Here is a 14761-nt window from a genome sequence, read left to right on the forward strand (position 1 = left end):
CTAAAGCATGCCACAAGAAAACATCTCCAAATTGCCATTGACCAACATTAAACAAAGCAGCTATTGATTTAACACAATCGTTTTAGAATTTCAGACTGGAAGCTATCTGAAAGGCCATCTGACCCAGTGGTACCTGAATTCTCTCCATAGCATCTCTAGCAGGTAGTTTCATATAAGCTGTATTTGAACATCACCCATTTAATATCTTGCAAGCCAGACCTTTCTTCCTCAGTTTGGATTCTTTAGCATATAATGTTCTCCCACCAATTTGCCATGGGCCTTGAAATGATCACATTCAAACACTCCTTAGGTATAAGGGACTGAAAGATTCTTTTAAAAAATACATAACTTGGGAATGAAGACACTGGTAATGCCTTGTCTATAACAGCCCTTTGTTAGTCACACAGAATGACCCCAAGGATAGATAAATTCTAATGTGCAGTAGGGAGACTGGAGCATAGAGGATGTTAAAGAGAATAAGATATTATTAAAAGGGTTAGTCCTAGGGGAGTTGCAAAACTAAAGCACAAAGTATCAGAGGAAGGGAAATGTTGAAGTCATATTCATCCTTCTTTATACCTTTGGCTTGTTCTGCCCCTAGGTGGGTAATGTGGTGAGCTACCATCTAAGGGCCTGAGTATTAACTCATCACTATCCTATAAAAGAGGACATCTAATTATTGGCAATGAGATAGTCCATTTAGTCCATTTAAGTGGACCCAGCCAGAAGTGCATGGATCTGGTCTAAGCTAAGAAAGCTGAAAGTATTCCCAGCTACATAATGTGCCCACAGTCCAGATATAGTCAAACTCAGCCCAGTTCAGCCCAATACTCTCTGAGTTCAGCTAACTCTGAACTTTGGGTTTTCTCATTTGTAAATTACCTTACCTGTTAGAATTCAGAGAGCTGATTAAGGGGCTCTGGTGGGTCTTTCCACTTGTAAATTCCATGATAGTAGCTTAGCTATAAAATCTTCCTAGAGCCTCAAGAGATCATGACAGGAGGCAGGCAGGCAGTGGTAGCTCCAGAATTTCAGCCTGGGACAGAACTGGGGCCAATCTATTTGAAGGGAAAGGCTGCAAGCTTGTCATGGAGCTGCATCTTCCTGGCAAGTGGCTGTTTTTACTTTGATTACATAAGCATTGGAGGGACTTTGGGGAGGACTAGGGGAATTTAAACCTCTCCACAAACAACCCCTTGTGCCATTTCTGGAAATAGTTCTAGGTAGATGGTATAGTAATTTCTTCTAGCTCTGCACTCTTGGCAATCTCCATATCCATTGTCCGGCTTTAGGAAACTAAAATGCTCAGTGGTGTATTAACATTACATCCACTATCAGAAGATATTCTTATTTCATCAGGAAAACCATCTCTCCATAGAGAATTTGGTTATCACTATGTGCATTGATTTTCTCTTCTACCTGAGTGTATAATGCGAGTTGGTTAAGATTTGGCCAAGAAAAACATAAAAAAGAGACTAGGGGCGCCTGGGTGGCTCAGTCGGTTAAGCCTCCGGCTTCGGCTCAGGTCAGATCTCACGTTTGTGGGTTCGAGCCCCACGTCAGGCTCTGTGCTGACAGCTAGCTCAGAGCCTGGAGCCTGCTTCTGGTTCTGTGTCTCCTTCTCTCTCTGCCCCTCCCCCTCTCATGCTTTGTCTCTCTCTGTATCAAAAATAAATAAAACATTAAAAAAAATTAAAAAAAAAGAGACTAAAAAATTTGTTATAAACCAAAAGACAGTAAATTAAAAAAATCTTCTTAATTCTACAATTATTACAATTAATGAAAAATGAACTGGTTTATACTGGCCATGAACACTTTGTCATTTATGATAACGACACTAGCATCAATACTAAACATTGTGAATCTGTTAATATCAATTTTCATCTTCATAGTGCTTTACTAACAACTACTTAATTAAAAAAACCTATTTTAATTAGTTGCCATGGTAGTAAATAGAGATACACAGAAATAGTTGCCTCTATCAAATCTGTTATTAGCTCTTGAAACATAATTCAGTTTGGGCAATAAATCATCATTATGTAGCACCATAATGTGTTTAGAATGACAATTATGTTATTATGTTAATAATGAAACGATTTGCAAGTACACATAAATAATGCAATAGCAAATATTTAAGAAGATAATTTTTATGTTTGTTACACATTAACTTTTTTTCTGTTACCAAATCTGAGAGCCAAAAGTAAAAATTTCATCTATAATTATTACTCTGTTTATATCTTGTCTATTATATTTCTTCTCGGGTACCCATCCTGAGAAAAGGATTGTCAGAAATAAAGAGACTTGAAAAAATCTTCTGTTAAATTAACAGAGAAGAGTTCTGGGGGAAGGGTAGGAAGATGACACAGTCACCATCTTCAAGTATCTGAAGGGCTATTAAGAGTGTAAGAGGAATTGGACTGATGATTTGTCCTTTGGGGTGCAGACCAAAGTGCATGATGGAAGCTATGGGGAAGTGTGATCTGAGGTGTCATGGTATCATAGTGGTTATGGCAAATATTCTGGAGTCAGACCGGGCCTAAATCCAGACTATGTCCCTTCTATAGGTCAGCTGCCTACTCTAAGCCACAGGCCTGTTGCATGGGGTCATGTGGAAATAACCAAATTAAGGCACTGAGAATGTACTCAGGACTATGTCTGGTATATAGTAAGTAGTCTATGAGCGTCAATACTTTATTAGTGGAAGGTTGTTAAAAACGGAATGAGATGGTTTGTGAAGTAGTGACTCACTTCTCTGTCACCAGAAGTAATACAGCAGAAACTTAATGGTCACCTACTAAAAATATTGTATAAGCATAGGAGCACATGTACCCCAATGTTCATAGAGGCACGTTCTACAATAGCCAAATCATGGAAAGAGCCTAAATGTCCACCACCTGATGAATGGATTAAGAAGATTTGGTATATATATATATACAATGGAGTATTACATGGCAATGAGGAAGAATGAAATCTGGCCATTTGTAGCAAAGTGGATGGACCTTGAGGGTGTCATGCTAAGCGAAATAAGTTGGACAGAGAAGGACAGATACCATATGTTTGCACTCATAGGTCTAGCAGGAGAAACCTAACAGAGGACCATGGGGAGAGGAAGGGGTAAAGAGTGCTGGGGAGAGTGAGGGACACAAATCATGAGAGACTATTGAATACTGAAAATGAACCATGGACTGAAGGGGGAGGGGGAGGGAGGGGAAGGAAGGGGGTGATGGTAATGGTGGGGGGCATTTGTGGGGAGAAGCACTGGGTGTTATATGGAATCCAATTTGAAAATAAACTATTAAAAAAATTAAAAAAATAATGTATTAGGGCTTCCTGCTTTGATGGTAAGGTTGAGATAGATGATTCCCAGGCCCATATGATTTTTTGTGAGGGGAAGGAAGAAGGACTTCTATTTTCATCCTTCAACTTTTTTTCCATTGGATTCTTGCTATAATGTAATAGTTGTGGGACTATATTGGTGACACATTATTGGTTAAATGGCATTATATGGAGCAAACTTTTCTCTTTCAGGATTTTTCCATGAAAATCCTGTCTTAATTCTGGGAAAATAAGCATCCACTAAATTTGACAATCTAGGCTCTGCCAGGTTTTCCTCTGAGACACCTTAGGTCCTTTCCAAATGGAGATTTTTTTCCAACTGGTTTCCCTAAGTCTGTGGCTCATTGTGTTCTAAAATTACAATTTACTTCCACTAATACCAGAATGTTCTAAATATTTATATTGATCTTTACCTTGTTGTTTAACTCCTCTGTCAGTGAGCAAGCAGGGAACACGTCTAGGTTTTAAGCAGTGGGAAGTTCTTTCTCATCATTTTTCTCATTTTTATTTCCTTCTCTCTAATAACACTGTATGATTACAGCTCTGGTGTAGCTGCTAAACATCTGCACAGAGCCGCTGAAATCTATATGGTTTGGGGCTTGTTTGTGGGACATGATGTCAGTTACGTTTCAGCTTCTCATGAGACTGCTCCTCCTGGGAGCGTGGCTGTCGCTATGACAAAATGCTGGGAATAACAGTGAACTAAGAACCTTAAAGAGAGGCTGAGAGGGAGCTAAGAGAAAAGGAAATGAAAAAATGAATCCTAGGGAGGTAACCAAGGAAAGGGAAAAAGGTTGGATATAACAGTACAGGAAGAGAAAAGAAACAGTTCGAAAAGAAGAGCACAGAGCAGAGAAAGAAAGAAGAGAGTTTAAAAATCTGTTCCTTTACCTTGAAGACTTACATCTACATAGATCCCTCAAATGTAACAAAAACTATTCTTTAGAGAAAAAATAGTTACTTAAAGTTTGAAGATCAAAATAGGTAGTAAAAGGGAAAAGAAAAATGTCCGTTTACAGATAGCCATTCTAGGTTAATCATTTACCAGAAGCACAATAATTGCATAGGCAGTATAAAGTTGTATGTCCAGTATGGGCACTCTCCATCGTAAACCACAAATGAGAAAAAAATGAAAGAAGGAAAATAATCCCATATCCAAGAATAACTAAAAAACACATAAAAATCTTTTTTCTTGAACAAAATGGATTTGAAGATAAATCACTGTTGTTGTTGTTGTTGTGCGTGTGTGTGTGAGAGACATCCATGTGGCATTTTTACCAAGTGACAAACTTTAGAGCATTGAAATAGTCCTCCTTCTTAATGTGTATGGTTTCAGAATTTCTTTAGCAATAATGTGGGCATAGTCAATTTATATTCACAACAAAACAGAGTTTTACACTGTGACATTAATGTTGAATATCTATCAATTATAAATTCCTAATACTTTCTTTGGAAATATTTTCTTACCTGAAAAAATTCCACAGCCAATCAGTTTACCTTAAATTATAAAATAAGTTAACTTGGATTTCAATTTTGTTCATTAATATACTTAACATATAAACATAAGTGACAGATAAATTATAACTCATTGATGGTGTGTGTGTGTGTGTGTTTGGGGGTAGGGTAAGAGGATAAAATGTTGATTTTTGAAAAGATAGAAATTGCTTGACAAATCCTAATGTCTTTTCTATAAGGTAAAAGTATTTTTAGTTGTAACTCATTTGAAAAGTGAAGACAGTGATCGGAACATAATGACCAGCTATGACTGATTGGCTTTCAGTTGGCATCCTCCATTGGTCTGATGATCATGGGTGTGTCTAATTATTAAATTTTTATAGTAAATATTATAATGACTTGACTCAAACAAATGTTGTGCAACCAGTGCCAAGAATCTATAAGAGGGTTTCTTATCTGAAAAACAAAGAGATTGAGTTAAATAATCTCTAATATCCCTTTTAATTCTATGAAGTTGAGTCCCTTGCTCACAGTTTTATTTTTCCACCTCTGTTTAGTTAGTATATAGAAACAAACCTCCCATCAGAATGTCACTCACTTTCAAAAAAAAAAAAGAAAGAAAAGAATGTCACCCTACTTTCCTCACAAGTAGCACCTAGCTTCAGTATGATAAATCTCATATACTTGTTAATGAACTTTCATCCTAAGTCTCCTTATTGGAGAGGTTTTTAGTTCACTTGGTGGCAAAGAGGGAAATACCTTCACCCACATAAGTGTTTAGTACCTTTTCAGATTCTCCTTGACTTTATTGTGTCAAACAATAAAGATCACTTCTCCAAGGCAGATAACAGAACGACTTTAAAGTTATGATGTTACTACCCTGTTCTTTGCTGTAATTTTTCTCCTAGAAGCAGTGTGGCAAATGTGACCAAACTGATAACTGTTTTCAGGATACATGATTCACAGCTTTCAACAACGGTATTCCTTTATAGCATTCAAAATAATGTGCTTGTTATTTGGTACTTGATGGTGTGTATTTGGCCTACGTATTAATCAATGTAAGTGATGTTCTTGCTATAATAGAAAAATCCATAAATTTTAGTGGCTTAACACAATAGAAGTTTACTTCTCACTTACTTCACAAAACGTGTGTTGGTGAATATTCTGGCTGCTCTGGGCACTGGAAACTTCCTGATAAACATGGAAGATCTCTTGGAGATTTGGGATGTCAGGTCTTGAAGGTGGTATATATTACTTGTGGTGACATTTCATTGGCCAGAACTAGTAAAATGGCCCCATCTAGATACCACTGGGCTAGGAAATGTAGTCTTCCTACCATGCCTAGGAGGAAATTAAAATGGGCTGGTAAACACAGGGGATTGTTTCTGCCATAGAATTTTACAGATAGCAATGAGCCATATTTAGCAATGAGTTGAAGAAGAGGAGCCTGAAGGAGAAAGCAGCTTATCTAGGTGCATTTTCCATGACGAAGGTTAGGGTGGTCCTCAGAAGTTGTAACAATTATGTTGAATTTCTCCTATTTAGGCAATCAGAAATCCAAGAGTGGTAAAAGTTTAGAAATTAACTTGATACGAGGCTGGAGAAAATAAATGCTGAGTAAGGGAGAAAGCGCATCATTCTGCAGTGTGTGTGTGTGTGTGTGTGTGTGTGTGTGTGTGTGTGTGTGTGTGTGTGTTGGGAATATTACAGATTCTGGATATACTGTCTGTCAGATATTGGCTTCATACTTTTGCCTGGATGCCCTACCTCCTAACATTTCTACAGTCTACACTTGCTTATAATAGACATTATTTTCTTTGTTGCTTGCTTAAACTTAAGATCTTTCTAAGCTGCAAGCTTAAGAAGCTAGAAAAAGTAGAGCAAATTAAATCCAAAATAAGAAGAAAGATGGGACACAAAAACAATAAAAACAGAAATCAATAAAATAGGGAATAGAAAAACAATATAGTCTACAAATGTGAAAAAACTTGATTCTTTGAGATCAATAAAATTACAAGCCTCTAACTAAACTGATGAGGAAGAAATAGAAGATACAAATGACTAATGAATGAAAGTCAGAATATCCATAGAGATCATAGAGACATTAAAAGGATAAAATAAATACTATGGAAAACTTTATCCCAATTAATTTTGACAAGATAGATGAAAAAGACAAGTTCTTTAGGAGCTTACTCAAGAACTAGATAACCATATATTTTTTATATGCTATTATTACAAGTAATTATATATGTATGTATACATGTACATACATATACACACACACATATATATATATATATATATATATATTTTTTTTTTTTTTTTTAAGGAATTGAACTTGTAATTAAAAATCTAGGGAAACTTCAAGTCCAAATGGCATCACAGGTAAATCATACCAAACACTTCAGAAAGAAGTACTGACTCTACACTTAACTCTTTTAGAAAGAAGGAGAGAAAATTCTTCCCTCACTGTATGAGGCCAGTATTACTTTGATACTGAAATCAAAAAGATACAAGAAAGGAGATGTCAGACCAATATCTTTCATAAACACAGATGCAATGATAGTAAAAACAATTATCAAATTAAATTTAGCAACATCTAATTGTTTTGAATTAAATTATGTCCTCTGCAAAAACTATAGATTGAAGCCCTAACTCCAATGTGACTGTATTTGGGGATAGGAACTTTAAGAAGATAATTAAGGCTAAATGAGGTCATAGTGTGGGGCCTTAATCTAATAAGACTGGTGTCCTTATAAGAGAGGAAGAGACTCCAGCAGTGTGCACACACAGAGGAAAGATGGAGTGAGGACATAGCAAAAAGCCAGGAAGATTGGTCTCATTAGAAACTAACCCTACTGGCACCTTAATCTTGGACTTCAGAATGTGAGAAAAATACATTTTTGTTGTTTAAGTCACAAAGTCTATAGTATTCTGTTATGGCTGCTTTAACAGACTAATGCAATAATACATGGTGATTGAATTAAATTTATTTCATTTGAAGGGTTGGTTTAACATTTGAAAATCAATCAATCTAATTCATCATAATTACAGCATAAGAAAGAAAAATCAGGGGTACCTGGGTGGCTCAGTTTGTTAAGTGTCCGACTCTTGATTTCTGCTCAGGACATGATCTCATGGTTTGTGAAATCAAGTTGGCATTGGGCTCTGTGCTGGCAGCATGAAGCCTGCTTGAGATTCTCTCTCTTCTCTGTCTCTGTCCCTCCCACTACTCACATGCATTCTCTCTAATAAACATTAAAAAAAAATCAAATGAATAGCTCAATAGATGCAAAAAAAAACCATTTGACAAAATTCAATACCTATTCATGATAAATAAGAAAATAAAACCTCTCAACAAACCAAGAACTGTAAGGAACATTTTCAACCTGATAAAAATCAACTACCAAAAACTTACAGGTAACATCATACCTAATTGTGAAAAAATAAATGCTTTATCCCTAAAACAAGAAACTAAGCAAGAATTCTTATTGATTTGATTCAATATTTTACTAAAGTTCCAGATCAGTGCAATAAAGCAAGAGGTAAAACTATCTTCATTCACAAATGACATGAACAGCTATGTTGAATATAATAAGGAATTTATTTAAAAACTAGCAGAGGGACACCTGGGTGGCTTAGTTAGGCTGACTTTGGCTCAGGTCATGATCTCATGATCTCATGGTACCATATGTAAAAATTAAGTCATAAGAATTTATGGTAAGATTTAAATATAAGAAAACCATAAAACTTCTAGAAGCAAACATAAAGGAAATCTTTGTGACATTATGTTGGTCAAGGATTTCTTAGGACATACAAAACACAAATCATAAGAGAAAAAAGTGGTAGATTAGACTTTATTTAAATTAAAAACTTCTGTTCTTCAAAGAAACATAAGAAATTGAAAAGGTAAGACAAACATGGGGAGAAAACATTTACAAAATACATATCTGATACCGCTTGCATCCAGCATATTAAAGAATTCTTACAATTCAATCATTAGAAGACAAAAAGAATCTATTTTTAAAAATGGGCAAGAGTTTTTAAACAGCCACTTCTGAAAGAAGACATAGAAATTGGAAATAAGCACCTAAAAAATGTTTAATACCATTCATCATTAACAATTGCCAAACTACACACACAAAAAGCCAAAATTAGAAGAAAATCAACAATCCCAAATGTTGGCAACAATGTAGAATACTGTCTCTGTCATATCTTGCAGATGGAAATGCAAAATAATATTACCAATTTAGAAAACTATTTGGTGACTTTTTGAAAAAATAAAGTTAAAAATACATAAACCATATGAACAGCAATCCTATATCTGAGTGTTTATCCAAGAAAGAATACACACACACACACACACACACACACACACACACACAAAGAACCTTTGAGCATATGTGTTCATATATTTTCTTTGTAACAGCCCAAAACTGGACACAACCCGGGTGTCCATCAACTTATAGGGAAACAAATTATGTATTCATGCAATGGAACACTATTGAACAATAAAGAGGAACAAACTACACATCCATATAAAAACATGCATGGTGGTGGGGCACCAGGCTGGCTCAGTTAGTAGAGCATGTGACTCTTGATCTCAGGGTCCTGAGTTCAAGCCGCATGTTGGTCATGGAGCCTACTTAAAAAATAAAAAAAGAAAAACATGCATTAATCTTAAAAACATTATGCTATGTGAAAGAAGGTAGATAAAAAAATTTCATATGATTCCATTTATATGGAATTCTAGAAGGGCAAAACAGAAAAGTGGGTCAGCAGCTACTATGATTGAGGGTTTGGAGGGGAGGATTGACTGCAAAGGGGCATGGAACTTTTTTGGGGGGGGAAGGTGGGACGAAATATCTTGATTTTAGTAGTGAGTTACACAACTCTACACATTTGCCAGAGCTCACTAAATTGTGCACATAACAATTCTGATCACCAGTTCCAACATGTGTGTGTGTTTCCCCCATACAACTGAGCAATTCTCCCACACCAGTTAGGTATTCTACAATTCAACTGAGTTGTGACACTATTTACTTGGAGATAGCATCAGATCCTACAGTTTAAGAGCTCAGTCCTAAGGGACTAATGGCAAGACTCTCCCCCCCCCCATCAGAAATCACAAGTTCAGGTTGCCACTTGGGCTTCTGAACAACCTGAAGACTGAAGGTTCCCATGGCCTCCTCCTCCTCAGGTTCAATTAATTTGCTGGAGCAGTTCCCATAGCTCAGAGAAAAAGTTTACTTACTAGATCACCAGTATATTATTAAAAGACATAACTTAGTAACAGCTAGATGGAAGAGATGCAAGAGGCAAAGTATGGGGAAAGGGCATGTAGCCTCCATGTCCTGAGTGAGCCATTCTCCCCGTATCTCCAAGTGTTCATCGACCTAGAAGCTCTCTGAATCTATGCTTTTTGGTTGTTATGAAGGCTCCATTACATAGATACTGTTGATTAAATCATTGGTTTTGGGAAAGATTTTAACCTTCTGCCCTCTCCTGTTCTTAGGGGTCACAGGGGTAGGACTGAAAATTCCAACCATCTAGTCTTATGGTTGGTTCTCCAGAAATAAGCAGCAAGTCCCATCTTCAGGTGAGGTCAAAAAGTTCCTCATTAAGAAAGAACATTTTAATGCTCTAGTCACTCGGGAAATTCTGAAGTTCTTAGGAGACTCTGTGCCAGGAAAGAGGACAAAGATCAAATACATATTTCTTATAAATCACAATTATAATAACACTTAAAATTGGTGAGCTTTATGTAAATTGTATACAAGGCTGATATTGAAGGGAAAAGATTTTTTCCCCAGGGTTCCTGACTGGATTTATATAAATCAATAGACCAAAAGAGCTGGTTTCATGGATCTTAGAGGTGAAGTGACTCAAAAAGAACTACTCTATCAGAATTCGGCCTCAGGAACTTATCTCTTGCAAGTAATTCAGCAGTTGTGTATAGAATGAGAATCTTTACTGGGAAATAGAAAACTGATAGATCTCCCTCCTTTCAGAAACACTTAAATTTACATAAATTTTCAAATGTAAAAGTTCATAATGCATGTATTTTGTGATAAGAGTTCTATTCAAAGTCCTCCTACCTATTTTATTGATAGTGCTTACCAACATTACTCTCTGTAGAGTCACTGAAATCAAAGGAGTTCTTAAACCACATATTACTCTTTCTCAAAACAAGGAAAGAGAATTCTTTCATTCATTTATGCATTCAGTGAACATTTGTTGAGCACCTCTTCTGTGCTGGGCAATATGCAGAGAGAAAAAGTGAATGAATGAATGAATGAATGAATGAAGTGGTCTTTACTCTCTGGAGACTGCTGTCAAGTTTCTTGGAGTCACAGTTCAGAGCACTGAGCCTTCAGGGATTTGTCATTGTCACTAAAGGCTTGTTAGAAAGACTGAGGGTCATGAAAATAAAGAATGTTAAAAAAAATTTTTTTTGCCATTATTCATTTTTGAGAGAGAGAGAGAGAGAGAGACAGAGGGCAAGCAGGGGTGGGGCAGAAAGAGAAAGGGAGACAGAATTGAAAGGAGGCTCCAGGCTCTGAGCTGTCAGCACATAGCCCAACATGGTGTTCGAACTCATGAACCGTGAGATCATGACCTGAGCCAAAGTTGAATGCTTAACCAACTGAACTACCCAGGTGTCGCAAGAATGTTTTTAATTCAAAGTTTTCTAAATCCCCCAATGCTGCAATTTTTTAAGGGGGAAGGCCAATCTTCCGACTCATAGAAAAGGAAATGAGGGCCTAAGGACAAGAAGCTCCCATCGCATGCTTAGACAGTGAGTGAGCAAAGACTCTGTCTCTTGACTCTTGGTTCAACAATCTGGAGGCCCCTGGGATCATCTTCATTGTGATCACTCCTCTCATTACTCACTGTGGAGCAGCCTGTCACTAGGTTATACTTTCTTCTGGGAGAAATGCCAGATTACTTTTACAATTTGAACACACACAGCATTAGTAATTTCCATGGGTCATTTCTGCTCTGTAAAAATATTATAAGCAAAATGCTTATCTCAGCAAAGAAATGTTTTCTACGGAATCCCCCTTCAATACAAATACTGCTTTTAAAACAATTTCTTTTCATTTGTTGAATAATTCTGAAAAAAAGTGATTCGTTTTTTGAGGGAAATAGTGACTTTTTCACAAATATTTTCAGCAACTATTTTGATAGTATTTTCTGGTGAAGTAGGAGGAAGCAGATAGGCTTTCAAGTGTGAAGTAGAAAAGCAGCTGTAGCCCTGTAATGATTTGGTTTTTAATTGTTTATAATGGTTGAGTTGTGTAGTATTGCACTAAAAAGCTTTATTTCCTCATAAAAATAAGACAGTACAATCATATAGTATTCTGGGACCAAACTTTTATTTTCTAAATATATTAGTCATTTCAAATGTGGCTAAAAACTGAATTTTAATTTAATTTTAATTCATTTAAATTTAAGTTGCTACATGTGGCCAGTAATTATCAAACTGAGGAGTAAGTAATATGAAGTGTCCCAACATGCACAATGTGGTGTGGTGTATTGGGATAGATGTAGATGTAGGATTTTTTTCCCAGTGATTTCTGTCCACAAGGGTACCAAATCTTTCAGAATCATCACTTTCAATGAATCTACAATGAAAGTAAGTCTGTATCCAGAGGTGCAATGCATCAATGCGTACTTAAATGTCCATGTAAATATGTGTGCACCCATATTTACAGTGAGAAAATAAAATGCTAGGACTCTTTCAAGCTAAGAAATGTAAGAAGGTAGTAGAATAGGGCTCTGTCTCAAGTTCCATTGTTTATTGACACTAGTGCAATATAATGCAATCAAAGGTATCAAAGTGAATGTGAGACAGACCTCTATCCCATGCACAGACTTTTAAAAAATGTTTTATTTATTTTGTGTGTGTGTGAGAGAGAGAGCGAGAGAGCGAGTGAGGGAGAGGGAGAAAGAGAGTGCACATGTGAGCAGGGGAGAGGGGCAGAGAGAGAAGGAGACATAGAATCTGAAGCAGGCTCCAGGCTCTGAGATATCGGCACAGAGCCCGGCATGGGGCTCCAACTCATGAGCTGTGAGATCATGACCTGAGCCAAAGTTGGATGCTCAACTGACTGAGCCACCCAGGCGCCCCAAAATACACACGCTGTGAGCAGAATTCGAACCTGCACAGGGAGACCCCACTGGATTTCGAGTCCAAAGCCTTAACCACTCGGCCATCACAGCCACCCTACACCCAGATTTTTAAGGAAATGGTCCTGAGACCCTGTTCCACAATATGGGGTCTTATAGTCAGATCAAAGTTATAAAAAGAAGCTAAGAGTATGAAGAGAATGGGGAGCTGGGCTCTACTAGCCACTAGAGGGACGTGGGAGGTGCTACTCTCTAATTCTAAGCCTAGTGAAGGGACCTAAAGGGCCATGGGCCTTGGAGATATTTGATATTGTTCCCTGTAGCTGGACAATACTGATAATGGTGGCCTAACTCATGTCCCAAACAGGTAATGGAGACTGTTGCTTCCCAGGAAATTCAGTGTGGGAGTGAGTTGACCATGCTTTGGGGCAGGGCCAGAGACTTCTTGCTGTGTGGTTGGATTAGCCTGCATTTCCAGAATTAGTGAAGTCAGGGACAGGTGTTTCTTGTGGACCAGATGTGAATCATATGCAAGACCAGTGGCCTTGGATTGACTTTCTTGGGGGTCTATCCAACAGGGTGGGCTGGAGAGAGACTCAGTGGGAAGAGGTGTCCTGCTGGGTACCTAGGGCTTAATAACAGGAACAGGGGACCTCGCCCACCCTTTTTCCCACTGCACACTTCCAGCTAAGCAGAGAAAATGTAATGCTAGGTCAAATTTGTTTTAGCCACTTCCCTTTATTTGGACATCTTCTAGAGGTTACAAGAGGTAATCTAGTCTTCGTGACATAAAACTGTAACAAACATACCATAAGCACCATGCAGCCTGCCACATGCACTTCTAACTCCAGGTAGATCAGGAACAGTTCAACAACACACAGGTGAAGCACCCTGTGCTTGCAACGGACCATACACAGGGTGGTTTTTAGATCTCCCTCTTCCTTCGCCAGGGGAGGGCGCCTTTCCTTCCAGGCCCGGTCTTTGCTGCTAACGACCTGAAGCAAAAGAAAAAAAAAAAAGCACGGGTCTTTGGCACTTTCGACTGAAAATGCAGTTTTTACGTCTGCCATCCCCCTGCAGGCACATTCAGTCCTGAGACTAGACTGTGGGGTGTATGTGAACCCCTGTCCTCCCAGGCGGGGCCCTCCTGAGGGGGAATGGACCTTTAATGGGTTGGCAGATGGGCAGGTCGCCGGGACTCTGGCGGCTGCTGGTCGCCCTAGGAGCCCCCTCAGTGGCAAGCAAACCACAATACAGACTTGAGAGGCCTCCGCCCGGCGTCCCCGCCGCCCGGGACCCTGGGGTCGAGGGTGGAGGTGGTGGTGGGGGCTCGTAAACGCTTGTCCCGGTCGGCTAGCTGCCCAACGCTCTTCCCGGGCCCGAGTCACAAGGCGCCCAACTCGCCGACCCTTCACACGGCTCTTCCAGAGAGGAAACACCCTCGTAAGCGCCTCTCACTTTCCTTAGGGTAGGAAAGCTGTCGGGGAAGAAGACAAAGCAACAGGCAGGGTTCCGCTCTCCAGCTGGAGGCCGGGCGGACGCGAGCTCTCGGCACTGAACGCGGGCTGAAGGCCTGGGGCACCGCCTCCTACTCGTCCCTGGGGCGCCGCCCCCTCTGCCTCCCCTTCCACCCCTCCCACTCTCTGGAAGTTACCTCTTCCCGCTTTTCCGCCCCCTGTCTGCCCCCGGGCGCCTACCCCGCCCACCGCCCTCCCGCCAGAGCCTTCTTGCGGACGTCTCGGGTGAGTCGGGGTGGGCGGGCGGACGGCCTCGGCAGCCTCCGCCAGGGTGCGCACCTCCGCCACGGGGGCTGCCCGCTCGCCGCCGCTCGGCTGTC

General features: G+C 39.1%; 1 protein-coding gene and 1 non-coding gene across 2 annotated transcripts in view; one reads left to right on the top strand and one right to left on the bottom strand.

Moving 5' to 3' along the window:
* The window catches only part of LOC115300764, a 68472-nt gene extending 54212 nt beyond the window's left edge, over positions 1-14260 (top strand). Inside the window, exon 3 of the mRNA XM_029950289.1 lies at positions 14061-14260. Within this exon, the coding sequence (XP_029806149.1) occupies positions 14061-14260 (200 nt within the window). The remainder of the gene's footprint in view (positions 1-14060) is intronic.
* Positions 12936-13017, bottom strand: TRNAS-CGA. The gene has a single exon. It is a non-coding gene; the product is annotated as a tRNA-Ser (tRNA).
* Positions 14261-14761: the final 501 nt, after the last annotated feature.

Source organism: Suricata suricatta, chromosome 1 (assembly GCF_006229205.1).
Source record: "Suricata suricatta isolate VVHF042 chromosome 1, meerkat_22Aug2017_6uvM2_HiC, whole genome shotgun sequence".
Lineage (NCBI taxonomy): Eukaryota > Metazoa > Chordata > Mammalia > Carnivora > Herpestidae > Suricata > Suricata suricatta.